The sequence below is a fragment of the Salvelinus alpinus genome, chromosome 33, assembly GCF_045679555.1.
Source record: "Salvelinus alpinus chromosome 33, SLU_Salpinus.1, whole genome shotgun sequence".
NCBI classification, from domain to species: Eukaryota; Metazoa; Chordata; class Actinopteri; order Salmoniformes; family Salmonidae; genus Salvelinus; species Salvelinus alpinus.
The window spans coordinates 1,138,481-1,165,062 of NC_092118.1; the positions used below are offsets into that span (position 1 = coordinate 1,138,481).

The 26,582-nt window shown below is 43.0% G+C and overlaps 1 protein-coding gene across 1 annotated transcript in view; it reads right to left on the reverse strand.

Annotated features, from left to right (window-relative positions):
• LOC139563184 (ALK tyrosine kinase receptor-like) overlaps nucleotides 1-25,555 on the reverse strand; it is an 819,033-nt gene extending 793,478 nt beyond the window's left edge. Inside the window, exon 1 of the mRNA XM_071381520.1 lies at nucleotides 24,215-25,555. Coding sequence (XP_071237621.1) covers nucleotides 24,215-24,962 — 748 coding nt within the window. The 5' untranslated portion in view covers nucleotides 24,963-25,555. The remainder of the gene's footprint in view (nucleotides 1-24,214) is intronic.
• Between the last annotated feature and the right edge of the window lie 1,027 nt (nucleotides 25,556-26,582).

The window sequence follows — 26,582 nt, forward strand, 5'->3', positions numbered from 1 at the left end:
GGGCGCAGACAGATGAAGGCCTCAGAGTGATGAGGGGAAATTACATATTGGTTTTATGCTATCGTACCTAACTGACTACATTTTCAACAAGAGATTGACTGAAGCATGTGAAAGTCTAAAATGGACTGCAAGCACATCAAAGTCTGGATGGTTGATCATGTTCGTCCCTAGGTAACTTCTGCAGTTCCTCTGTTTCTTTCTCTTCAGTGGATAGAGAATATAACTTTAAAGCTCTAGGGAAGCATGCAGCTTATAGGAGGGGATTGGATATCTGAGTTGTTGAAATGGACATCTGACAGATATTTGTTCTTAGATGTGTTGCTGATAATGTCCGTGTTATACATATAAATACAGTGCCAGTCAAAAGTTTGGACATTGGGTTATTCTTTAGTTTGACTATTTTCTACATTGTAGAATAATAGTGAAGACATCAAAACTATGAAATAATACGTATGGAATCATGTAGTAACCAAAAAAGTCTTAAACAAATCAGACCATGAGACATCTGCTGTGAAAGGTGGCAGAGCTAGAGCGGTGTTTGTTAGACCATGAGACATCTGCTGTGAAAGGTAGCAGAGCTAGAGCGGTGTTTGTTAGACCATGAAACATCTCCTGTGAAAGGTAGCAGAGCTAGAGCGGTGTTTGTCAGACCAGACCACAAAAAGAATATATGAAAATGGCGCCGACAGAGATGGTCGACTCGCTTTGCGTTCTTAGGAAACTATGCAGTATTTTTCTATGTATTATTTCTTACATTGTTACCCCAGGAAATCTCAAGTCTAATTACATACAGCCAGGAAGAACTATTGGATATAAGAGCAACGTCAACTTACCGACATTACGACCAGGAATACGACTTTCCCGAATCAGATCCTGTCTTCGGAACACCACCCAGGACAATGGATCTAATCCCAGCAGCTGACCTAAAGCAACGGCGACGCAGAAGGGGCAGATGGAGCGGTCTTCTGGTCAGGCTTCGAAAACGGGCACATCGCTCTCTGCTCCCAAGTATACTACTCGCCAATGTCCAGTCTATTGACAACAATGTAGATGAAATTCGAGCATAGGTTGCCTTCCAGAGAGACAACAGAGATTGTAACATTCTCTGTTTCACGGAAACATGGCTCTCTCAGGATATGTTGCCGGAATCGGTCCAGCCACTGGGCTTCTCCATGCGTTGCGCCGACAGAAATAAACATCTCTCTTGGAAGAGAAAGGGCGGGGGTGTATGATTTATGATTAACAACTCATGGTGTGATCATAACAACACACAGGAACTCAAGTCTTTCTGCTCACCCGAACTATAATTCCTTACAATCAAATGTCGGCCATTCTACCTACCAAGAGAATTCTTGTCAGTTATAGTCACAGCTGTGTACATCCCCCCTCAAGCGAACACCAAGACGTCGCTCAAGGACTTCACTGGACTCTATGTAAACTGGAAACTATATACCCGGAGGATGCATTTATTGTAGCTTGGGATTTTAACAAAGCTAATTTGAGATCAATGTTACCTACATTGTATCAGCATATTGATTGCATGACACGTAGGGCTAATATTCTCGACCACTGCTACTAGAAACTCAAACAGGATGTAGCATTGACGAGAACCATTCAACGCTGGTCTGACCAATCGGAAGCCACGCTCCAAGATTGTTTTGATCACGCGGACTGGAATATGTTCCGGTCCACCTCAGAGAACAACAGTGATCTATACACTGACTCGGTGAGTGCGTTTATAAATAAGTGCATTGCAGATGTCGTACACACTGTGACTATTAAAACCTACCCTAACCAGAAACCGTGGATGGATGGCGGCATTTGCGAAAAACTGAAAGCGCGATCCATCGCATTTAACCATAGAAAGTGGTCCGGTGATATGGCTGAATATAAACAGTGTAGTTATTCCCTCCGCAAGGCAATCAAACAAGCAAAATGCCGGTACAGGGACAAGGTGGAGTCGCAGTTCAATGGCTCAGACACGAGACATATGTGGCAGGGTCTACAGGAAATCACGAACTACAAAACCAAAAACAGCCACGTCACGGTTACCGACGTCACGCTTCCAAACAAACTAAACACCCTCTTTGCCCGCTTTGAGGATAATACAGTGCCACCGTTGCAGCTCGCTAACAAAGACTGCAGCCCCCCCCCTCTCCTTCTCAGTGGCTGGCATGAGTAAAACATTTAAACATGTTAACCCTCGCAATGTTGCTGGCCCAGACTGCATCCCTAGCAGCGTCCTCAGAGCATGTGCAGCTAGCTGGTGTGTTTATGGTCATATTTAATCGCTCCCTATCCCAGTCTGTTGTCCCCATATCATCACCACCTTACCAGCCACACTAGACCCACTTCAGTTTGCATACCACCCCAACAGGTCCACAGATGACGCAATTGCCATCGCACTGCACACTGCCCTATCCCATTTGGACAAAAATAATATCTATGTAAGAATGCTGTTCATTGAGTACAGCTCAGCATTCAACCCCATAGTACCCTCCAAGCTCATCATTAAGCTGGAGGCGCTGGGTCTCAACCCCGGGTCTCAACCCCTCCCTGTGCAACTGGGTTCTGGACTTTCTGATGGGCCGCCCCAGGTGGTGAAGGTAGTAAACAAAATCTCCACTTCGCTGACCCTCAACACTGGGGCCCCACAAGGGTGCGTGCTCAGCCCTCTCCTGTACTCCCTGTTCACCTGCGACTGCGTGGCCATGCACACCTCCAACTCAATCGTCAAGTTTGCAGATGACACAACAGTAGTGAGCTTGATCACCACCAATGACGAGACGGCCTACAGGGAGGAGGTGAGGGCCCTCGGAATGTGGTGTCAGCAAAACAAAGGAGATGATCGTGGACTTCAGGAAACAGCAGAGGGAGCACCCCCCTATCCACATCGAAGGGACAGTAGTGGAGAAGGTGGAAAGTTCCTGGGCGTACACAGCACAGACAAACTGAAATGGTCCACCCACACAGACAGTGTGGTGAAGAAGGTGCAACAGCACCTCTTCAACCTCAGGAGGCTGAAGAAATTTGGCTTGTCACCCAAAACCCTGGCAAACTTTTACAGATGCACAATCGAGAGCATCTTGTCAGGCTGTATCACAGCCTGGTACGGCAACTGCACCGCCCACAAACGCAAGCCTCTCCAGAGGGTGGTGCGATCTGCACAACACATCACCAGGGGGCAAACTACCTGCCATCCAGGACACCTACAACACCCGATGTCACAGGAAGGCCAAAAAGATCATCAAGGACAACAACCACCCAAACCACTGCCTGCTCACACCGCTATCATCCAGAAGGCGAGGTCAGTACAGGTGCATCAAAGCTGGGACCGAGAGATTGAGAAACAGCTTCTATCTCAAGGCCATCAGACTGCTAAACAGCAATCACTAACTCAAGAGGCTGCTGCCTACATTGAGACCCAATCACTAGACACTTTAATAAATGGATCACTGGTCACTTTAATTAATGCCACTTTAATAATTGTCTACATGTCTTACATTACTCATATCACATGTATATACTGTATTGAGACCCAATCACTGGACACTTTTAATAAATTGATCACTAGTCACTTTAAACAATGCCACTTTAAATAATACCACTTTAAATATGTTTACATATCTTACATTACTCATATCACATGTATATACTGTATTTTATACCATCTACTGCACCTTGCCTATGCTGCTCGGCCATCGCTCATCCATATACTTATTCGTACATATTCTCATTCACCCCTTTAGATTTGTGTGTATTAGGTAGTTGTTGTGAAATTGTTAGATATTATCTGTTAGATATTACAGCACTGTTGGAACTAGAAGCACAAGTATTTCACTACACTCACATTAACATCTGCTAACCATGTGTATGTGAATACGTCTGTAGCGTCCGAACGGTTTGACCTAAAATCTATTATTTCCAATCTATGGAACTCCCACAAGTGTCACAGGACTCGTCTGAAATCGGTACCGTCGATGTGCCAACTTCTGTTTGTAGCGTCCGAACCGTTTGGGCTACAAACTAATGTGACCCCACTGTGGAAAGGAGAGATTCTCAGAACACAATGGTGTTCTCTGTTTTGCTCTACTACCCCCACAACTGTCAAAAAAGAATTATGGAAGTATGAAGGTAGTTTTGTGCCTACCCAAAAAAGGGGTTAAATAAAAATATTTCCTGAGCTTTTTATACTATATCTCCTAGATACAGGGCAAACTCTTCAAATCCTTGTTTTTTGTTATTTATTTTTTGACTGTCTTTTTTGCCACTTAGGTATTCAATGCATTCCTCTGGGCTATAGTAGTAACGACCAAATTATGTATTTTATCAAATCATTTTTTTATATATATATTTTTTTATACCTAAAGCGGTCCTAAAATTCCAAATCAAATTGCCCCGCCATCCTCAAAGGCTTATACTTTTAAGAATTAAAGCTATATCCCTATCTCGCTCTCTTCTCTTACCTGTCCTCTATCACTTCTTATTTATCTCTCTTTCGCCCATGGTCTCTCATTTGTCATTCAGATGACCCCTTCGGTTACTCTTGAGATGTACCCTGTGAATACCCTGTTCTCTCGTTCCCCATAAAGACATTGACCCCTTTGATGGCTCTGTACAGCTCTTAAATTCTTAAATTCTCTATTTATTCAAATGGGGCCGAGCCTTCGTAAAAGCCAGTCCTCCAATCAATGCAAATATCTGCAGCAATCTCTCCACACTGCACACATACAGTGCCTTCAGAAAGTATTCATACCCCTTGACTTATTCCACATGTTGTTGTGTTACAGACATCTACACACTACCCCATAATGACAAAGTGAAATATCTAATTTACATAAGTATTCACACCTCTGAGTCAAAACACTGTAGAAGCACCTTTGGCAGTGATTACAGACTGACAATGCAGGAGTGGCTTTGGGACAAGTTTCTGAATGTTCTTGAGTGGCCCAGCCAGGGCCCGGACTTGAACCCAATTTACATCTCTGGAGAGACCTGAAAATAGCTGTGCAGCAACGCTCCCCATCCAACCTGACAGAGCTTGAGAGGATCTGCAGAGAAAAATGGGAGACACTCCCCAAATACAGGTGTGCTAAGCTTGTAGCGTCATACCCAAGAAGGCTGTAATCGCTGCCAAAGTACTGAGTAAAGGGTGAATATACAGTGGGGAGAACAAGTATTTGATACACTGCCGATTTTGCAGGTTTCCCTACTTACAAAGCATGTAGAGGTCTGTAATTTTTATCATAGGTACACTTCAACTGTGAGAGACGGAATCTAAAACAAAAATCCAGAAAATCACATTGTATGATTTTTAAGTAATTAATTTGCATTTTATTGCATGACATAAGTATTTGATCACCTACCAACCAGTAAGAATTCCGTCTCACAGACCTGTTAGTTTTTCTTTAAGAAGCCCTCCTGTTCTCCACTCATTACCTGTATTAACTGCACCTGTTTGAACTCGTTACCTGTATAAAAGACACTTGTCCACACACTCAATCAAACAGACTCCAACCTCTCCACAATGGCCAAGACCAGAGAGCTGTGTAAGGACATAAGGGATCAAATTGTAGACCTGTCAAATCGAATGGGTCAACACTGGAATGACAATGGTACTAAAATACTCTGTCCACATGGGTGGCGCACACTGGAATGTGAATCAGCCACAGATCTAAGCAGGGCATCAAGGCAAGCTATGTTGGGCACATTTGTAAGCTGTGTTACAGGGTGAACATCTGGCAGTGCCCTGTACTGTAGAATACTCACCATACACTGCTGAGTTTTGAATAAGGGGCCATCACCGACTACACAACACGCAGACCTCACTTGACTTGACTTCGTCCACTCTGGCTATAGAGAAACACAAGGGTGGGTAGGAGGAGTAAACTGACACCATCTCCTGCCATGTCTATTTAGGTGGAATTGCCATAAAGTCAATACGATCAATGGCTAATGGCCTCTTCCCCTTTGATGGCCTCTGTTTAATCAGAGTAAGAGCTGGGGCCATCCTCCTGCCTGGTCACGGCCATTAATACGCCTCTTCTTTCATTTTTTTATTTTTTTTATTGCCACTCCGGCAGCCAGCCGGCAATCACGCGGCTGATTGAGTCCTGCTCAATACTAAACCAGTAAGGCGTGCAAGATGAATGACCCGTGGCCCAGCGAGCTGATTCATACCACCACTGCCCTGCCCGACATGTGTACTTCCTCCTGTAATATACACCAAAATACTTTTTTACAATTAGAGTAATGTTGGGAATAGGGAAGTAGGTCCAGCTCTCATATTCCACATTTGTCTTCATTGTTCAATTATATCTTATGTTCTTCGTGTGTAACACCCTGATCTGTTTCACCTCTTTGTGTGCTAGTCTCCACCCCCTCCCCCCCCCCCCACCCTCAAGGTGTCGCCCATCTTCCCCATTATCCCCAGAAATAGTCATATTTAACATTCATGAAAATACAAAGTGTCATACATCAAAATAAAGCTTAACTTCTTGTTAATCCAGCCGCTGTGTAAGATTTCAGAAAGTCTTTACGGTGAAAGCATACCATGCGATTATCTGAGGACAGCACCCCGCTTACAAAAGTATAACATTTTCAAACCAAGTAGCGGAGTCACAAAAGTCAGAAATAGCGATAAAATTAATCACCTACCTTTGATGATCTTCATCTGGTTGAACTCACAAGAGTCCCTGTTACACAATAAATGTTTGTTTGTTGAATAAAGTTCCTCTTTATGTCCCAAAAACTCTGTTTTGTTGGTGCGTTTTGTTCAGTAATCCACTGGCTCAAAGGCAGTCACAACAGGCAGACAAATACATCCTAATAGTACCGGTAGTACTCCTGATTTTCCTAGTCTCTGTTTTCAAGCCCTCCCGGTTCCGACCTGTTCTGCCCGCCCTGACACTGAGCCCGCCTGCCTGACCATTCAGCCTGCCCTGACCTCAAGCCTGCCCCCTTGTACCATTCAGACTCTGAGCTGGTTAATGAACTTCTGCCTGTTCTCGACCTGCCTATTGCCTGCCACTTGTATTCTAATAAATAACAGAGACTCAAACCATCTGCCTCCTGTGTCTGCATCTGGGTCTCGCCCTGTATTGTTATATCGTGTTCTAGGAAAATATATTAAGTTAAGCAGCTCTTGTCTGTGCCAACCTTTTTTGGAAATGTGGGATTCCTCAGGGATCGTATCGGGCCCACTCCACATTTACTTCTGGTCGAGATGAGAACACATGAATGGGAGCTCGTTTTACATCAGTACACGGCAAAGGCCACCCTGGAAAAAAACCTTTTGGATCAAAACAGCTTTCAGGCTTCCCGTCCCTTAGAAGAATGTCCCCTCTACCCCTTAAAGTCATTAGCAATAGCCGGTCTACTCCTCCATGCTCGTCATTTAGAACGGGCCAGTGACCTGGCGGTTGGGTTCCTGTTCTCAGGCCATGTTAGACCCGTCACACTGCAAAGAACAGTTCCAAGGCTCAGTGACCAGGGCTATTCCATTACATGAGTTACTGCTGCTGAGGGGGACAGACAGCACAGTCACAGCTAATAATTTAAACCGAAGGCCTGTCAGAGCTATACATGTATAGCACCTGTATTGTCATTGTAGAGCACATCCAAACTCAACTGGCGGACCATGGTCTGAGTCCGGACCCAGAGAAGGGTCATCTCGGACCGGACAACATCGCATTTTGTTAAATAAAAGTCAATACATTATTTTTTAGACAGCTTTTATTTTAAAGATACCGGGCGCAGCGGCTTGTTTTTCCTCGCTCGCTCTCTCTCTCTCGAAGCAAAGCCCAACTCTACTAGTGCCCTGTCTGATCCAATCGTGTGGTTATATGCAAATACAAGAGACTGCATCTTACCCAATCACATTAATCCAAATATCCTCCGCGGAACCTTTGGGAAAGCAGGCAGAAAGAAACAGCAAGATTTGACTGCCGTTCAACTGTAAATATCACAGATAGAAGAAGCTTAGATGCCAGTATCTTTGTTAATATGGCTTGTTTAAAAAAAAGAAGTTTACTCTTAAAACCGTATATTCAAAGACGAGTGGACGGAACAGTATTTATTCAATCTCCCCGCAATTAGCAAAAAGCCAATGTGCCTGATATGCAGTGAGTCTGGCACTTTTCACGAGAGCAACAATATTAAGTGCCATTATGACACCAGGCATAGTAAATTCGATCAAACGTATCCTCTGAACACGGAGATATGAGAGGTCCACCAAAATCCTTGTCAATTCCCTGACAGCCAAAAAACGTGTAATGGAGTGTTTACTGAGGATATTTACAGATGCTGGGATGGTAAAATAATGCATGTGTGAAGTTGCTGACATCTTGCTTGAGCGGAAAACAAAAAGATGAGCTCAGGGAAGAAAATGTGTCTTTGAAGGAGCAGGCTGGTGGTTGTGACCCTGTCACTTTCTGGGGAAAGATGGTACCTGCAGCTGATGTCCCTGTGCTCAGGAGACTGACACTATACATCCTGACCATGTTTGGCTCCACATACAGCTGTGAATCAGCCTTCTCCACAATGAACTTTATTAAAAACAAACACCGCACCAGGCTCACCAATGAACACCTGCACCAGTGTCTCAGAGTTTCTCTCACACCATTTGTGCCAAAGTTCAAAGGATTGGCAGGAGACAGAAAGTGTAATTTCTCTTATTATTGCAAGGCAAGGCCCAGAATGATTTATACATGAACATTGCATGGCCCACAGTGACGATCTGTGCATTCAGATTAATATTTTTGTTCCTTCTCCTTTGTTCTCCAGAAAAATGCTCTTTATTTTATTTAAATATTTTTTTTATTATTCAAGGCCCATGTACAATGGTTCACAGTGCACTTTTTGCATAGACAACTACTTTGTTCTTTAGCAATGTTCATGCAATGCTGCACATGTTTACATTTGAAAGAAGTTGTAAATAATTCGTAGTCATATTTAATGTATTTAATGTACATTTTATATAACAACATGTTTCCAGTGCCGATAAAGGACGATATCCATCCGGACCTTTGCCACCTAGGAAATGTGTATCACTGGACCTTCTCAAATAGTAATTGAGTACCCAAGGTATGGCTTAATGAGAGCTTCCGTTCCTGTGGGTCCCTTATGTCTCATCCTGTACGTACGTGCGTGTGTGTGTGTGTGTGTGTGTGTGTGTGTGTGTGTGTGTGTGTCTGATCCATGTCAACAAGGTATCCAAATAGTTACATTCCCTTTATTCCCACCTGAATAGTAGGCCATCTTAGTATGCATACCTATAATGAAATGGTTTTCATCCCCTGTTATTCAAGGGATTTTCCCACAGGTATTCACCGTCTGTATCCTCCAATAGATGACAGTTGAATCGGGCGGTTCATTATTACCAAGCTAGAATGTTAGATTGTGACATGAGCCGTTACATAGCAAAGTGTTACTGTCCCTTTCAATGGAGAGTTTAGATTCAGGTTCTTTCCGGTATTCTTCAAGCTTGGCATTCATTCACAAAGAAACATCAATATCAATCTGAATTGGACATCGACATCCACCCCTCCTCTCTTCCAATGGCCTAAGCAAAAACCGTGCAACTTAAAAAAAAACTCTGCTTGATTTTTGATTGGTATCGAATGGCAAATAGGAAATGAGCCAAACTCACTTCCTACCAATGGCCATGCACTGGTTGAGCTGTGTCTGCCCACTTCGCTTCGGTTTAAATCGCAACAAACGCTATCACAGCAAGGGGAAAATGTATCTCTCCAAGTGCTTTAGGGTCAGCAAGTTACGTATTAGCCATAAGCAAGAGCGTTGTGGCAGCGCTATATTGACGAAAACGTTGTCCAATGGGTGAATTCATTACCCTGACCCTGTTACACTGCTAGCCCTCCTTGTTTAGTCTTCATTTCGTTTCTATCTTTTTACCTACCAACAAGCAAGGTCAGGAAATGGCTGGGGGAAAAGGGAGTGGGGGGGGTAAGGGCCAGACTGAGCCTGGACTGAGGGCAGACTCCATGGACAAATGCAAGCAAGCCATCAAGATCGCCCCCGATGTCATCCAGCTGGCAGTAGTGGCGAAATGCAGAGCTTTTTGATTCCTCCATGTTGCACTGCATGGAGCCTGGCTACCGACTCATCATGTTCTACTGTTCCAGCAGGACCAATGATCGAAAGGTATCCAGCTGCCTCAAAGCACCCCACTATACCCAGGACTGTTTTAAATCAAACCTCATTAGCCCTGAAGCTATTCAAATATTGGGACAGAAGGTCCATTGGTTAATTAAAAGGATGACTTGGATATGAGTGTACACTACAGCTACATCATTGTAAGAGGTGGTGGGCATGGGTAAATTATAGTTGAATAGTAGTGTTCAAACGACATGTCCTGCTCTCCACTGTTGGTGTACCATGCTGTAGTAGTGACCATGGTACTTGCCTACAGAGCAGCAAGAGGAACTGGCCTTCCCTACCTTCAGGCTATGCTCAAAACCTACCCACCAACCCAAGCAACCCGTCCTGCCACCTCTGGTCTCTTGGCCCTCCCACTCGGAAAACATCTGAAATCCTACCTCTTCAAGGAGTATTTTAAATAATCCCACAGCACCCTTGCACACCCTTCTCACCCCCCCCCAAAAAAAGAACGCCTTTTGTGAACTAAGACCCACAGTTTACTATTATTTATTTTTTCCCTTATTAGCTCTGACTTTGCTGAGAGCTACTTTATTGAGGAAAAATGTACTTACTATGATTGTGATATGTGGTAGTTCCACCTAGCTATTTTAAGATGAATGAACAGGGAAGACTACATAAATATAAAATGTCTTTGTTTATTCAAGGAGTTGCCATACGGCGAGACACGAATATCGGAGGTCGGTAAAACAGCAAGCAAAGTAAATACAGTGGGGAGAACAAGTATTTGATACACTGCCGATTTTGAAGGTTTTCCTACTTACAAAGCATGTAGAGGTCTGTAATTTTTATCATAGGTACACTTCAACTGTGAGAGACGGAATTTAAAACAAAAATCCAGAAAATCACATTGTATGATTTTTAAGTAATTAATTCGCATTTTATTGCATGACATAAGTATTTGATCACCTACCAACCAGTAAGAATTCCGGCTCTCACAGACCTGTTAGTTTTTCTTTAAGAAGCCCTCCTGTTCTCCACTCATTACCTGTATTAACTGCACCTGTTTGAACTCGTTACCTGTATAAAAGACACCTGTCCACCCACTCAATCAAACAGACTCCAACCTCTCCACAATGGCCAAGACCAGAGAGCTGTGTAAGGACATCAGGGATAAAATTGTAGACCTGCACAAGGCTGGGATGGGCTACAGGACAATAGGCAAGCAGCTTGGTGAGAAGGCAACAACTGTTGGCGCAATTATTAGAAAATGGAAGAAGTTCAAGATGACGGTCAATCACCCTCGGTCTGGGGCTCCATGCAAGATCTCACCTTGTGGGGCATCAATGATCATAAGGAAGGTGAGGGATCAGCCCAGAACTACACGGCAGGACCTGGTCAATGACCTGAAGAGAGCTGGGACCACAGTCTCAAAGAAAACCATTAGTAACACACTACGCTGTCATAGATTGAAATCCTGCAGCGCACGCAAGGTCCCCCTGCTCAAGCCAGTGCATGTCCAGGCCCGTCTGAAGTTTGCCAATGACCATCTGGATGATCCAGAGGAGGAATGGGAGAAGGTCATGTGGTCTGATGAGACAAAAATAGAGCTTTTTGGTCTAAACTCCACTCGCCGTGTTTGGAGGAAGAAGAAGGTTGAGTACAACCCCAAGAACACCATCCCAACCGTGAAGCATGGAGGTGGAAACATCATTCTTTGGGGATGCTTTTCTGCAAAGGGGACAGGACGACTGCACCGTATTGAGGGGAGGATGGATGGGGCCATGTATCGCGAGATCTTGGCCAAAAACCTCCTTCCCTCAGTAAGAGCATTGAAGATGGGTCGTGGCTGGATCTTCCAGCATGACAACGACCCGAAACACACAGCCAGGGCAACTAAGGAGTGGCTCCGTAAGAAGCATCTCAAGGTCCTGGAGTGGCCTAGCCAGTCTCCAGACCTGAACCCAATAGAAAATCTTTGGAGGGAGCTGAACGTCCGTATTGCCCAGCGACAGCCCCGAAACCTGAAGGATCTGGAGATGGTATGTATGGAGGAGTGGGCCAAAATCCCTGCTGCAGTGTGTGCAAACCTGGTCAATAACTACAGGAAACGTATGATCTTTGTAATTGCAAACAAAGGTTTCTGTACCAAATATTAAGTTCTGCTTTTCTGATGTATCAAATACTTATGTCATGCAATAAAATGCAAATTAATTACTTAAAAATCATACAATGTGATTTTCTGGATTTTTGTTTTAGATTCCGTCTCTCACAGTTGAAGTGTACCTATGATAAAAATTACAGACCTCTACATGCTTTGTAAGTAGGAAAACCTTCAAAATCGGCAGTGTATCAAATACTTGTTCTCCCCACTGTAGCTATCCCTCTTAGATAATCCATTTTCAACATCACATCGATGAAAATGGGTGGCAACAAATAACGAATGGCACAACAAATAAACACCAGACCTTGATTTATGTTTTTTTTTATCAATCACAACATGCAAACAATTCATCTCATTTAGACAGTCTTCAATTATTTGCCAGCATATTTCTACCCGAATAATCTGTGCTATCAAGTGTGGAGCGGGAACCTAATGCCTAATGCACTGAAACTTCTCCACTGAAAACGAGGAATAAGAACAACAGCGAAAGGTCCCGACTCCATCAAACTTCTCCACGCTGAGTGCACTCTCCGCCGCTCAAGCCGAGAAGATAAACAAACTTTTCGGAGACGTCAGAGAGTGAGTACAAAAACATCCGTGGCTGTGCCACTCTATTCAGTCTCAATGACACGAGCGAAAGGTTCCGCCTCGATCCTATCAACCTATCCACTCCGCTGAGCACATTGGGACGTCCTCTCAGGCGCTCCCGCTGATCAGATATTTCCAGCCCCTCTAGCCCCTCCAGTGCCATTACTCGCCCCACCTCTCTCCCTTCTGACTCCTCATCTCTGCCCTAACCTCCCCAATCTACGCCTTTCACAGCTGGGGTGCATTCCACGGGCCTGATGGTGCAGTGGAGAGATGGGTGAACTGTTACGCACCATGCCCGTCTCTTAAATATGAGGTGTGTGATTACGAGAGGGGATCGGACAAGGAAAGGGAATTATTGTACAAACTGTGCTTTTTCCAGAAGCTCCAGAATCTCCACCGTGCCGCTACTTCTTCCCCATTTCATTGTGAATCATGTCATAAGTGGGTTTTGTCCAGTGACAATGATACGGCGCACATCACACCCTGCTCCTCGACAATCCCATTACGGATGATAAAGGGAGTTGGGGATGTTTGGGATGTGGCCTGAGAGCACTCAGGGGCTCCATCCTAAATGGCACCCTATTCCCTATTTAATGCACTTCTTTTGATGAGGGCCCATAGGGCTCTGGTTAAAAGAAGTGCACTATATAGGGAATAAGGTGCCATTTAGTGACTCAACCTCTGTGCTTCAGACTAAAGACAGTGAGGGAGGATGTATAAATGGGATCTAAAGCGATCTGCATCATCAGCCGGCTAGTTTCTCCCCCTGCACATCCTCTTGTTCATGCTTGATCATGGGCATCATGAGAGGCTGTTAATTGTGACACCAGTACCCACACTCGCTAATTGTGCTAGCTATGGCCACACGACCACACACACTAATTGTGCTAATTGTGACTACAATCACATGCACACACACACAGAATGACATCAGCAAAGAAATAGGTTTATTGATGTCCTACTACCTTTGGAAGGACCTGGGTGTGTTAATCCACAAAGCCACATAGATATAGATTGTAAGTAAGTCTGTGTGACATTCTGACTCAATCATTATCCATGTGGGTGAGAGGAACTTGATGTACTGTATTACGCCAAAATTGGCCAAATAAGACTCATCCGTTGATGGATGATGGACAACTGAGACGATTGTCCGTCAAAAAAAATCACAATATGTCTGCCTTTGTGCGGGATGTGCTCATCCCAAAATAGTTGACTTGAGTTTAATTGTTGGCGTTCAAACACCAACAATTATTGAATGTATATACAATTGAATCCGTGTTCGTGAGTCTGTGTGGCCATAGCCTAAGGATTAGCAAGGTTGTACAGCAATAGGTGTAGTGTGCTCTCCACAGTAATAGCACATGTGAAATCCTTATTGAGTACAATCATTTTACCTCATGTTTCAGTTGCAGCCGAGTCTCAAGGATGGAATAAACTGACAATTGGTAGAAAGAACTCCTGCCTTGCCATGTTTTGAAAAGGTTGCTTCTTGGTAGATTTTACATCATAGCAATGGCACTTGAATTAAAACATGCAATCAAAAGTTGGTACATGCACTGAAAATCTCTTTCCTAGGTCTCGTTCCAGCAGGAATGTAGAAAATGTCACACATTTCTCACTGTGACACACTGTTGCCCATTATGGCAGAGCAGAGAAACCTAGGTCTACATTAGTGTCATAACATTCCAAATTCCACACACACCAAGTATCTCCACCAATGTAACTCGCACATAAACACTCTCCGACTTCCTACACGTTGCACGTAACCTATGAGCATGAGCATTGTAAAGTGTAGCATCTCTGAAAAAAAGTGGCTGCATAAATAAGCAATTGACGTGTGCCTCTTTCTCCATAAGTAGCATTAAGCTAAAACTCACATGCCCTAGCTTCCAGATGCACTACGTAATTAATCAAAACAGCTGTTGGAGGTTCTAAAAGAACAAACAAAAAAAGTGACATAAATAACAAAAACATCCGGGAACGGAGACAGAGGTGACCAGCAAGACCACACAAAGTGGCTAGAACAACAGCAATGTCACCTTGAATTAAATTATGTCATCATATCAAATAATGGCCCTGGTATTAAACGCAAGTGCAGTGACTTAACATCATTAGAAGCATTAGGCGCCTGCACCACCAATTTTTGCAATCTCTTCCAAGCTCCATGGAGACACCACCAATGACATTTTGCAATAATGGATCATAAACAAATGTTTCAAACGTTTTGGAGCACAGACAGAAAGCCTAATGATTTTGTTATTCCTCTTGCTGCTTTTGTCACGAGGAGAAGTGAGTGGTCGGATTGCACTGGCCGTACAACCGAATGTTTAGATCACAAATAGATTGTGGCAGGTTCAAGGGTCGCCTCATTAATATGTATTAAGTTCAGTGGAGGCTGCTGAGGGGAGGACGGCTTATAATAAACGACTGGAATGGCATCAAACCATGTGTTTGATGTATTTGACACATTCCACTGATTCCGCTCCAGTCATTACCACGAGCCAGTCCTCCCTAATTAAGGTGCCACCAATCTCCAGTGATTCATTTCATTCACCTGGACCTATCAGAGGTTGGCTTTGGAAATCGCATATTTCCTAATACTGGACCCTTTGAATTTAAAAGGGTGGGAGAGGGGGTCTCATCTGAATCACGTTATCAATACAGCAGAAAAGAAAAGCCTTCAAGGATGTGAAAAAATAGACTCACGACCGTAAATTACTGTAATTAAGCAATCAGAATTCGTTTGGCAACGGTTCATTGGATGACAGTCAAACAGGACTGATTTTCTTGCCCACACGAAATGTCAACAGCTCTCAAGGTGGCTGGATTGGCTGGAAATGTGACATTATGCTAGTTGTATGTACAGTTGAAGTCAGAAGTTTACATACACTTAGGTTGGAGTCATTAAAACTTGTTTTTAAACCACTCCACAAATTTCTTGTTAACAAACTATAGTTTGGGCAAGTCGGTTAGGACATCTACTTTGTGCATGACACAAGTCATTTTTCCGACAATTGTTTACAGACAGATTAATTCACTGTATCACAATTCCAGTGGGTCAGAAGTTTACATACACTAAGTTGACTGTGCCTTTAAACAGCTTGGAAAAATAGTGAAAATTATGTCATGACTTTAGAAACTTCTGATAGGCTAATTGACATTTTTTGAGTCAATTGGAGGTGTACCTGTGGATGTATTTCAAGGCCTACCTTCAAACTCAGTGCCTATTTGCTTGACATCATGGGCAAATCAAAAGAAATCAGCCAAGACACCAGAAAAAAAATTGTAGACCTCCACAAGTCTGGTTCATCCTTGGGAGCAATTTCCAAACGCCTGAAGGTACCACGTTCATCTGTACAAACAATAGTACGCAAGTAGAAACACCATGGGACCACACAGCCGTCATACCGCTCTGGAAGGAGACGCAAAGCCCTGACCTCAATCCCATAGAAAATGTGCGAGCAAGTAGGCCTACAAACCTGACTCAGTTACACCAGCTCTGTTCTTTCTCAGTTTCACCCAACTTATTGTGGGAAGCTTGTGGAAGGCTACCCAAAACGTTTGACCCAAGTTAAACCATTTAAAGGCAATGCTACCAAATACTAATTGAGTGTATGTAAACTTCTGACGCACCGGGAATGTGATGAAAGAAATACAAGCTGAAATAAATCATTCTCTCTACTATTATTCTGACATTTCACATTCTTAAAATAAAGTCGTGATCCTAACTGACCTAAACAGGGAATTGTTAGAAACTGAGTTTAAATGTATTTCAACTGTGTGCCATTCCCAAAGAGGCATGATGCAATCACAAACATGTACATGTCACTGTTGGCAAATTTCCTTAAATGCTTTTATTTAACTTAACTATCATTATAAATGGTTTTGATGTCATATGTACTTTCTAATGTGATGGGACAACATGTATGGGGCAAGAGTGAGAAATAATGAAGCCCGCTTGATCTAGCGCAATACAACTTACCCACTGGGCACAGACGTCAATTCAACGTCTATTCCATGTCATTTCATTGAAATGACGTGAAAACAATGTTGATTCAACCAGTGTGTGCCCAGTGTGTATTGATCAGGGACTGAACAAGCAAACACCTTTGGGACTTGAGTGGGGCGAGACAGGGCGACGGTGTCACTTGTAATTGGTTGAGATACATAAATAATGAACTGCCGTGTCATTTTGACTTTCCATTAGCAGCTGATTTATACAAGCTTTAAATGTCAAGTGTGTCATTGATTGCTATGTGGTGGTCCCCTGTCCTCAGTGACACGGGTCTGCATTGTCACTTTATGTGTGGCTTTGCAGCCTTCCACCTGGCTGGGTGAGTCAACACCAGTCAGACATGCAGAAGACATCCCTCAACATAAAATAACTGCACAGCCCTATGTAATCAAATGTTATCAACTAGATCAAACATTTGTGGAAACATTTGTAGTTATTTTCTCATCTACTGTAAATATGCCATACACCTCCTGGTATTGTGATACTGTTGAACTGTCAGTGGCTTATTAGTATAGGATGCTTCTTTCCACCCACATACACATCCCTCCTTGGAAAGGTAATGCGAAACCAAGTATTATCCACCATCAAAGAGGTAAATGTGAGAAATAATTTGCTTGGAATGAAATATGACTGACTCCCGAGAGTACTTGGCTTGATGACGCATACACATGGACTCTCTCAATGCACAGTATAATTTAATTTCTATAATGTTTGCTAAATGTTTGCCCAACAGAAAGCAGTGTTTACCTGTTCTCTCAAAATGGACCAGAGGAAGGGTAGTTCGGCAAGCAAAAGGTTAAAAAGTTGAAAACAAGGTTTCTGAGACTACAGGGTAGTATTTAGACCCCTTGACTTTTACTCTTTTGAGTCTTGGTGGTTCCATTTTAAAAAGTGTTCCCAAGATCTGTTCCTCGACACAATCCTGTCTCGGAGCTCTATGGACAATTCCTAAGACCTCATGGCTTGGTTTTTGCTCTGACATGCATTGTCAACTGTGGGACCTTATATAGACAGGTTTGTGCCTTTCCAAATCATGCCCAATCAATTGAATTTACCACAGGTGAACTCCAATCAAGTTGTAGAAACATCTCAAGGATGATCAATGGAAACAGGATGCACCTGAGCTCAATTTTGAATCTCATAGCAAAGGGTCTGAATACTTACAGTTGAAGTCGGAGGTTTACATACACCGTAGCCAAATACATTTAAAATCAGTTTTTCACAATTCCTGACATTTAATCCAAGTAAAAAATCCCTGTTTTAGGTCAGTTAGGATCACCACTTTCTTTTAAGAATGTGAAATGTCAGAATAATAGTAGAGAATTATTTATTTTTGTTTTTAATTCTTTCATCACATTCCCAGTGGGTCAGAAGTTTACATACACTCAATTAGTATTTGGTAGCATTGCCTTTAAATTGTTTAACTTGGGTCAAACGTTTCGGGTAGCCTTCCAAATCAAATGAAATCAAAGTTTATTTGTCACGTGCGCTGAATACAACAGGTGTAGACCTTACAGTGAAATGTTTACTTACAGGATCTAACCAATGGTGCAAAAAAGGTATTAGGTGAACAATAGGTAGGTAAAGAAATAAAACGACAGTAAAAAGACAGGCTATATACAGTAGCGAGGCTATAGAAGTAGCGAGGTTACATACAGACACCGGTTAGTCAGGCTGATTGAGGCAGTATGTACATGTAGATATGGTTAAAGTGACTATGGCACTTTTCGTACCAAAGTACGTTCATCTCTAGGAGACAGAACGCGTCTCCTTCCTGAGCGGTATGACGGCTGCGTTGTCCCATGGTGTTTATACTTGCGTACTATTGCTTGTACAGATGAACGTGGTATCTTCAGGCGTTTGGACATTGCTCCCAAGGATGAACCAAACTTGTGGAGGTCTACAATTATTTTTCTGGCGTCTTGGCTGATTTCTTTTGATTTTCCCATGATGTCAAGCAAAGAGGCACTGAGTTTGAAGGTAGGCCTTGAAATACATCCACAGGTATATCTCCAATTGACTCAAATGTTGTCAATTAGCCTATCAGAAGCTTCTAAAGCCATGACATCAATTTCTGGATATTTACAAAGTGTTTAAAGGCATAGTCAACTTAGTGTATTTAAACTTCTGATACACTGGATTTGTGATACAGTGAATTATAAGTGAAAAAATCCCTCTGTAAACAATTGTTGGAAAAATGACTTGTGTCATGCACAAAGTAGATGTCCTAACCGACCTGCCAAAACTATAGTTAATAAACAAGAAATTTGTGGAGTGGTTGAAAAAACGTGTTTTAATGACTCCAACCTAAGTGTATGTAAACTTCCGACTTCAACTGTATGTAAATAGGTATTTCTGTTTTTCTTTTTTAATAAATTTGCAAAATTTAAAAAAAACTTATTTTTGCTTTGTCATTATTGGGTATTGTGTGTAGATTGATGAGGAAAAAAAAGCAATTTAATCAATTTTAGAATAAGGCTGTAGTTTAACAAAATGTGGAAAAAGTCAAGGGGTCTGAATACTTTCTAAATGCACTGTAGGTGGGCTGAAACTCAGACTTAATCCTCACATAGGTCATCCTCAGGATTATGTTTCTCAAATAAATAAGAATACTCCGGTGTCAAAGGAGGGCTAAAAGCGCAAACATCGAGAAATTAATCCATGAAGTACACTGAGAAAGTCAAATCAATAATCGAATCAAATTTTATTTGTCACATACACGTGTTTAACAGATAATATTGCGGGTGTAGCGAAATGTGACGAAATGTAGCAAAGTGCTCTCGGCAATTGCTTCTATTTAATTCCAAGCTAATTATTTCTCATATTTACCTCTTCGATGGTGGATAATACTTGGTTTCACAACTTTTCCCTCTAGGCTGTGAATATATGGGAAGGTTTTGTCATCTTGTATGGCAATGACAGGTTGAGACACCGGGAGGTGTTTTTCGAACATTGCAGGGTTAACGAAGTAGGGGTCAGCTATGGTTTGCTCTTGTAATCACAAGATACTGTAACGATCCTACTACTCACACCAGTAGGTACAAGCGCTATATATTCATAGCAGTGGGACCCTTCTCGTATTTTCTGATTACAATAGAACATAGGGCTTATGCAAACCAGAGTTGAGAGTTGTTAAACCAGAGTTGACTTCGTTAAACCTGCAATGAAAATGGGCCATCATGGTGGATGTAACAGTGAGGAGGATCCCACTTTTGAAACCAGTAGCTACAATAAGAGCTGTATACAGTATAAAGTATGTCTCTTATTGTAACTACTGGTTACAGTGCGCTTTAGATCTGAGTATGGAGGTGTGGGATTGGTTGGTTCAAATGGAAACAATGTTGGGGTGAAAAAGGAAGGTCTCGGACAATCAAGTTGGCTAAGAATGGTATGGAAACACTCGACACGGGGGAACTGTGCTATCAGTCTTAGACCAAGCCAGCCCCACAGTTTGCTTATCTGAGTGGTTCGGTTGCATTTTTGTAGGCCAGCCTCCCTCATCAAAGCGATTTAAGCAATTATGATGATTACAGTGCACTACAAATGGGGAAGCACCTTCAAGTGTTGAGTACTAAGCATTCGCCAAGATAACTGCTTAATTTGTGCTTGATCAAAATAAATGTTTTATTTTGTATTTTTATCCCTGTCACGCCCTGATCTGTTTCACCTATCTTTGTGCTTGTGTCCACCCCCCTCCAGGTGTCGCCCATCTTCCCCATTATCCCCTGTGTACTTATACCTGTGTTTTCTGTTTGTCTGTTGCCAGTTCATCTTATTTGTCAAGCTTACCAGCGTTCGTCCTGTCAGCTGCTGCTTTTTCCAATCTCTCTTTTCTCGCCCTCCTGGTTTTGACCATTGCCTGTCCTGACTCCGAGTCCGCCTGACTGACCACTCTGCCTGCCCCTGAGCCTGCCTGCCGACCTGTACCTTGCCCCCCCTCTGGATTACTGAACTCTGCCTGTCCCTGAGCCTGCCTGCCGTACTGCACCTTTGCTCCAACTCTGGATTACTGAACTCTGCCTGTCCCTGACCCTGAGCCTGACTTCTGTCCTGTACCTTGCCCCCCTCTGGATTACTGAACTCTGCCTGTCCCTGAGCCTGCCTGCCGTCCGGTACCTTTGCTCCACCTCTGGATTACTGAACTCTGCCTGATCCTGAGCCTGCCTGTCTTGACCTGTCGTTTGCCTGCCCGTCTTGACCTGTCGTTTGCCTGCCCCTGGTGTTACAATAAACATTGTTACTTCACAAGATCTGCAATTGGGTTTTACCTTGATTCCTGATAATCCCTGACCTATCGGTACAGTGTGTTTTAGGTTCAGGGAATTGATGAGGCCTTTTAGGCAGGTTTAGAAATACAAAGTAAACTACTTGAGGCTTTTATAACTTAAATAGCAATACATGAACTTTGACAGAGATTTCTCAGAGTTATTTTTGCAAACAGTATAATACAATACCTTAATGTGTGGTAATATTGTAGACTAGATGGGCCATAACTTTGATTTGGAAGGTATGTCAAGTCAATGTGGTCAAAATTAACAGGGGGGTGAAGCATTAGTAACGATTTCATTACCAACATGGACACAACATCAATGAAATCTAATATAGATGCTGTATAATGTTTAATACAGCAATAATATCTGCTCTCGATGTAGTCTTATTGCAAAATGAAGTGAGCGCTTGCTCTCAATGTAGTCTTTCGATGAACCCCAACCTATTCACAATACCCCATCATTATAAAATAATTGCCAACTGTTGAATAGGCCTAACAGAAACACAACTTGCTCATACAGACAAGAGTGCCCTATAATTTGACGCAACACCATCACCACAGGCAACATCTTTCATGTATCGCCAACATTCGTAGAATATGACGATATAACATGAGTCATTATTTACTACTGATTGAGTAGCTGGACTCTGTTAACTAGCCACCTGGGGTACCTGCCCCTACTACTCTTGCTCATTGTTATCCGTCTCATCTAAAACTGTTAAGTCACTAACAAAACGATTCTTAGGTAAGTCGATCTAATATTTCATCATTTAGAAAAAGTTACATACACAATCTGATTAAGTTAGATCTATAAACATACATACACCTGATTCAACTGGTTAACTAATCATCGAGCCCTTGATTGATTAAATCAGATGTGCTAGTGCTGGAATAGATCAAACAGATGGAATGGTTGTGGAAGAGATTTTGAAGCACTGACGTACTATATACAGTGCATTCGGAAAGTTTTCAGACCTTTTCACTTTTTCCACAATTTATTATGTTACAGCCTGTGTATTCAATATTTTTTTCCCCTCATCAATCTACACACAATACCCCATGGTGGCAGCATGATGCTGATGCAGCATGATGATTCTGATGCAGCATGATGCTGCCACCATGCTTCACCGTAGAAATGGTATTGCCCAGGTGATGAGCAGAGCTTGGTTTCCTCCAGTCGTGACGCTTTGCATTCAGGCCGAAGAGTTCAATTTTGGTTTCATCAGACCAGAGAATCTGGTTTACCCCCCTTTTTCTCCCCAATTTCGTCATATCCAATGATGAAATTGTCTCATCGCTGCAACTCCCCAAATGGGCTCGGGAGGGGCGAAGGTCGAGTCATGCATCCTCCGAAACATGACCGCGCTCCTTAACACCTGTCTTCTAAACTTGGAAGCCAGCCGCACCAATGTGTCGGAGGAAACACCGTTCAACTGGCGATCGGAGTCAGCCTGCAGGCGCCCGGCCCGCCACAAGGAGTCGCTAGAGCATGATGAGACAAGTAAAGCCCCCCCTGGCCAAATCCTCGACTAACCCGGACGACGCTGGGACTCCCAGTCACGGCCGGTTATGACACAACCTGGGATTGAACCCGGGTCTGTAGTGACGCCTCAAGTACTGCGATGCAGTGCCTTAGACCGCTGCGACACTCGTGAGGCCTGTTTTTTGGGGGGGGTTTTGCAAACCATTCTCAAAACCTATTTTCGTTTTGTCATTATGGGGTATTGTGTAGATTGACGAGGGGCAAAAATATTTAATAATTTTTAGAATAAGGCTGTAACGTAACAAAATGTCGAAAAAGTTAAGGGGTCTGAATACTTTCTAAATGCACTGTTTATATACACCATTAGTGGAGCATAAAGATAATTATAAACTGGGTGGTTCGAGCCCTGAATGCTGATTGGCTGAAAGTCATGGTATATCAGACCGTATACCACGGGTATTACAAAATATTTATTTTTACTGCTCTCTCTAATTACTTTGTTAAGCAGTTTATAATAGCAATAAAGCTTCTCGGGCTAAGGGCTGTGTCCAACGCATTGTGTCATATACCACACCCCCTTGTACCTTATTGCTTAAATAATACACCGTTTTTAATGAAGCAGTAACATTTAAGGCAATCCAATGCGAGTCAATGGTACCTAAATTAGCATTTTCCATGTCCAAATTATGTACAAGTAAATTTATTGAGTTACACAGTCAGTTTTTAGATACTTTATGTTAGGGATGATTTGGGCATGATTTGGCACGAAAATTAAAAGAGGGACCTTACATCAAAACCTCATCATAATGAGGATATTAATAGTGAAATTTGCAATGCCATTTTGTTTCAATATTTGATTCGTTTAATTAAATAAAAATTGATAAAATAGATTTTAACTCACTAATCTTTGGGGGCAAGATACCCAGGTACTTGGGAAAAACTCCCCTTTTCTAAACACATATCATTAAATAACAAACAAAAAGTGTCAATTGTAGCCACTTATTATCCTTCATAGTTTGTTTTCCTAAGCATGACCATCATCCACATACCAAATGTTTTTACCAAACTTTTTTTGTGTCAACAATTGGTCATTGTTCTTTGGGGGGAACCTAAGTCACCCTACATTTGCCACATAACTCAGAAAGTAACACCACAGTGCCATCAGTCTGTGTAAAAATGTATCCAAGAGCAGTAGGAAATAGCCAAGCCCTAAAGCTATCTATCAAACCAAATAACCTTATCAACCCCAACAACACTATCAAACTTTTATCCTGAAGTTTCCAGACAGTGCAAAGGAACAAGCAGCCTTATGTATATCGACCAACCAACACTAAGAGTGTGGTCATTGTGGTCATCGTTCATTCATTGATACTGTTAATTGCTACATGTCGCTCAATGAAACATTGCATTATGAGAACGTGTGTGTGTGTGTGTGTGTGTGTGTGTGTGTGTGTGTGTGTGTGTGTGTGTGTGTGTGTGTGTGTGTGTGTGTGTGTGTGTGTGTGTGTGTGTGTGTGTGTGTGTGTGTGTGTGTGTGACAGGTAAATTAGGAGGGATCGCAATCCAAAACCTTACCTCGGGAGGCTATATGAATAAATAGTCGGGGGTCAGCTGCTCGTATCGCCGCGGTGTACTTGTCCTCTCTCCCAGGAACCTGTGCTTTCTTTTCTGGCATAAGCCGGACCCTTAGCCGGCCCCCTTCGGCGCCCAACCACCATTCTAAAATACTTGTCAGGTCCATTTCCAGGAAAAATACCGGGTCTTCTTCGTAGACTGTCAGTCCACCGCAACCCATTTTAACCACGTCCTCCCCAATTTCCACCACGACTTGATTTGATTTTCGGCTGGCTTTCGTCAAACCCAAATTCAGAACTTTGGACAGCAGCGGATTGTAGCGGTAAGGGAACTGTCCACCAGCACTGGTTGAATTCTCTGCCGCCATGCTATCGATTGCAGCCAACTTTGGGTCGAGAAAAGTAGCAACCGTTTTTTGTAAGGGTATGCAGTTCATCCTTAAGTTAGCGCGCACCATATAGCACCCATTAATAGTCAGACAATGTCCGTTAAGTGGGCGTTTGATCAACTCGGCCATGTAGTAGCGCAACAGAGAGGGCACTGCAAAATCAACGGCCAGGTTTTTCCTCTTGAGTCGGGAGTTGTATGTCTGGTTGGAGTCTTTTTTGCTGCTGGCATCCCCGCTGCTGCTGTTACCGAGCCCCGCGGAGGGTAACGCAAGCCCTGTGGTGGTCCTTTGCAAGGCGCACTGCAGCTCAGCGAGAAACGCTGCAGACCAAACGAGCAGGAATACTATCCTGGTCGTCATGCTTGGAATCGGAAATTCTCCTTTTTGATGCTCTTTTACCACCTTTCCCTTCCCTCCTTTTTTTCACCGACACAGCACAAAATCAAAGCGCAAATCAATTATCATGCAGACTCCGTAGTTCTGGCTTGTGACACCCGCGGCACATTTGTTTGGTGATAGCGGTGACTGTTGCTACTATCCCCTTTTCCTTAAAGCCGGAAAGTGTAATCCTTTTTCCTCCCTAAATTATGTCCTTTGTCACGGGTATATGGCCCCAATTACTGCAGGGCGCTGCTTGATATGCCACTCGGGTCCGCTTCAGTAGCTGTCAAAGGCTCCTTGTGTGTGTCTCGTGGAACAGTTGTGGCAGTACAAGTAGTCGTTTTGTCAGCTGAGATATGCAGTATTGCTCGCTCCTCTCATAACGCCTCGTACACACCGGGTGGGTTTTCCTGTATGCGTTCCAGCAAAAGCCCGTTCATTTCAGTGAAAGGCAAAGGCACCGCTGCGACTCATCTGACGGACTACAGTATTTTGCGATACGTGGCACTACGTGCAGTGTTTCCCATGCATTGGATTTTTTTTCAACTTGTGCGTTGCTTTGCAGTGCGGTACCAGTAGTAAACCACCGAAGAAGTTGCTAATGTGTAGCGTGATTCTTTTTGTTGTGATGCGGCACATAGACTGTGAAGACTATGTAAAATGTACCATATGACAATAATTTGTGTGCCGGCGGTTTAAGTCTTTACTGACCATGCCAGCATTCAGCAAAAGCTGTTTGACAAATTGACCGACCGTGAACCCATTTAGGCCTACTCCAACATGCATCCTCGATTAAAATCACCACCCGAGTTTGGAGCGGTCAAGCATATAGTGCAACTTGAAATCCAAATAATATAGAGATTTCCCTCGAATAGGACTATACCCTCTCTGTCAGGACGCAGTGTCTTCCAATTGATATCACTTCTGTAGTAGGATGGATCCTCTTCACAATTGGATTAATTTATTCCCGGGACGTGTTTTTTTCTATGTGTTTTGCTAAGGTTTTTTTGTGTGAGTCACCTGTTCTCCCCAGGTTCCCATTGTAAACTAATTTATACATCCCGTTGACGTCAGTGTGAAGCCAGTTATCCTCGAATATGCAAAAGTGTAGCCTATAGCCTCAGTACGATCGTCTGCCAGTTGAATGTCTGTTGCGGGTAGGAATGCACCTTAGGCTGTGTCAGCGTCCATTACAGAGCCTTGAATCTCATTGAAATTACGCATGCCAAATGGTGCGCCACAGCAGCAGTGCTCCAGAATTCGCCCCAAATGAATTTCAATGAATCATCAAGCCTTTTGCAAGCAAATTATTTACCCACCACTCTCCCCAAATGCATCCTGCATTGCTCATTGTTTTGTGTAGCCAACCCATTAACAATTGGGTCTTACCAAGAGCTAAGACGATAAGCCGAAGGTGTCATAGCCTACTCGGAAGAAATTGAGATGGATAGGTTATCCAAGGCTTTCAATTTCAATTTGACAGCTAAAACATCATTTGAGCGCCTGGTTATCTTTGACCCAGTCAGTTTGACACTTAGTTTTGTTATTGAGCTATGACCCACTGGTTCAGATCAGAAGATTGGAGACGTGAGTTTCAGA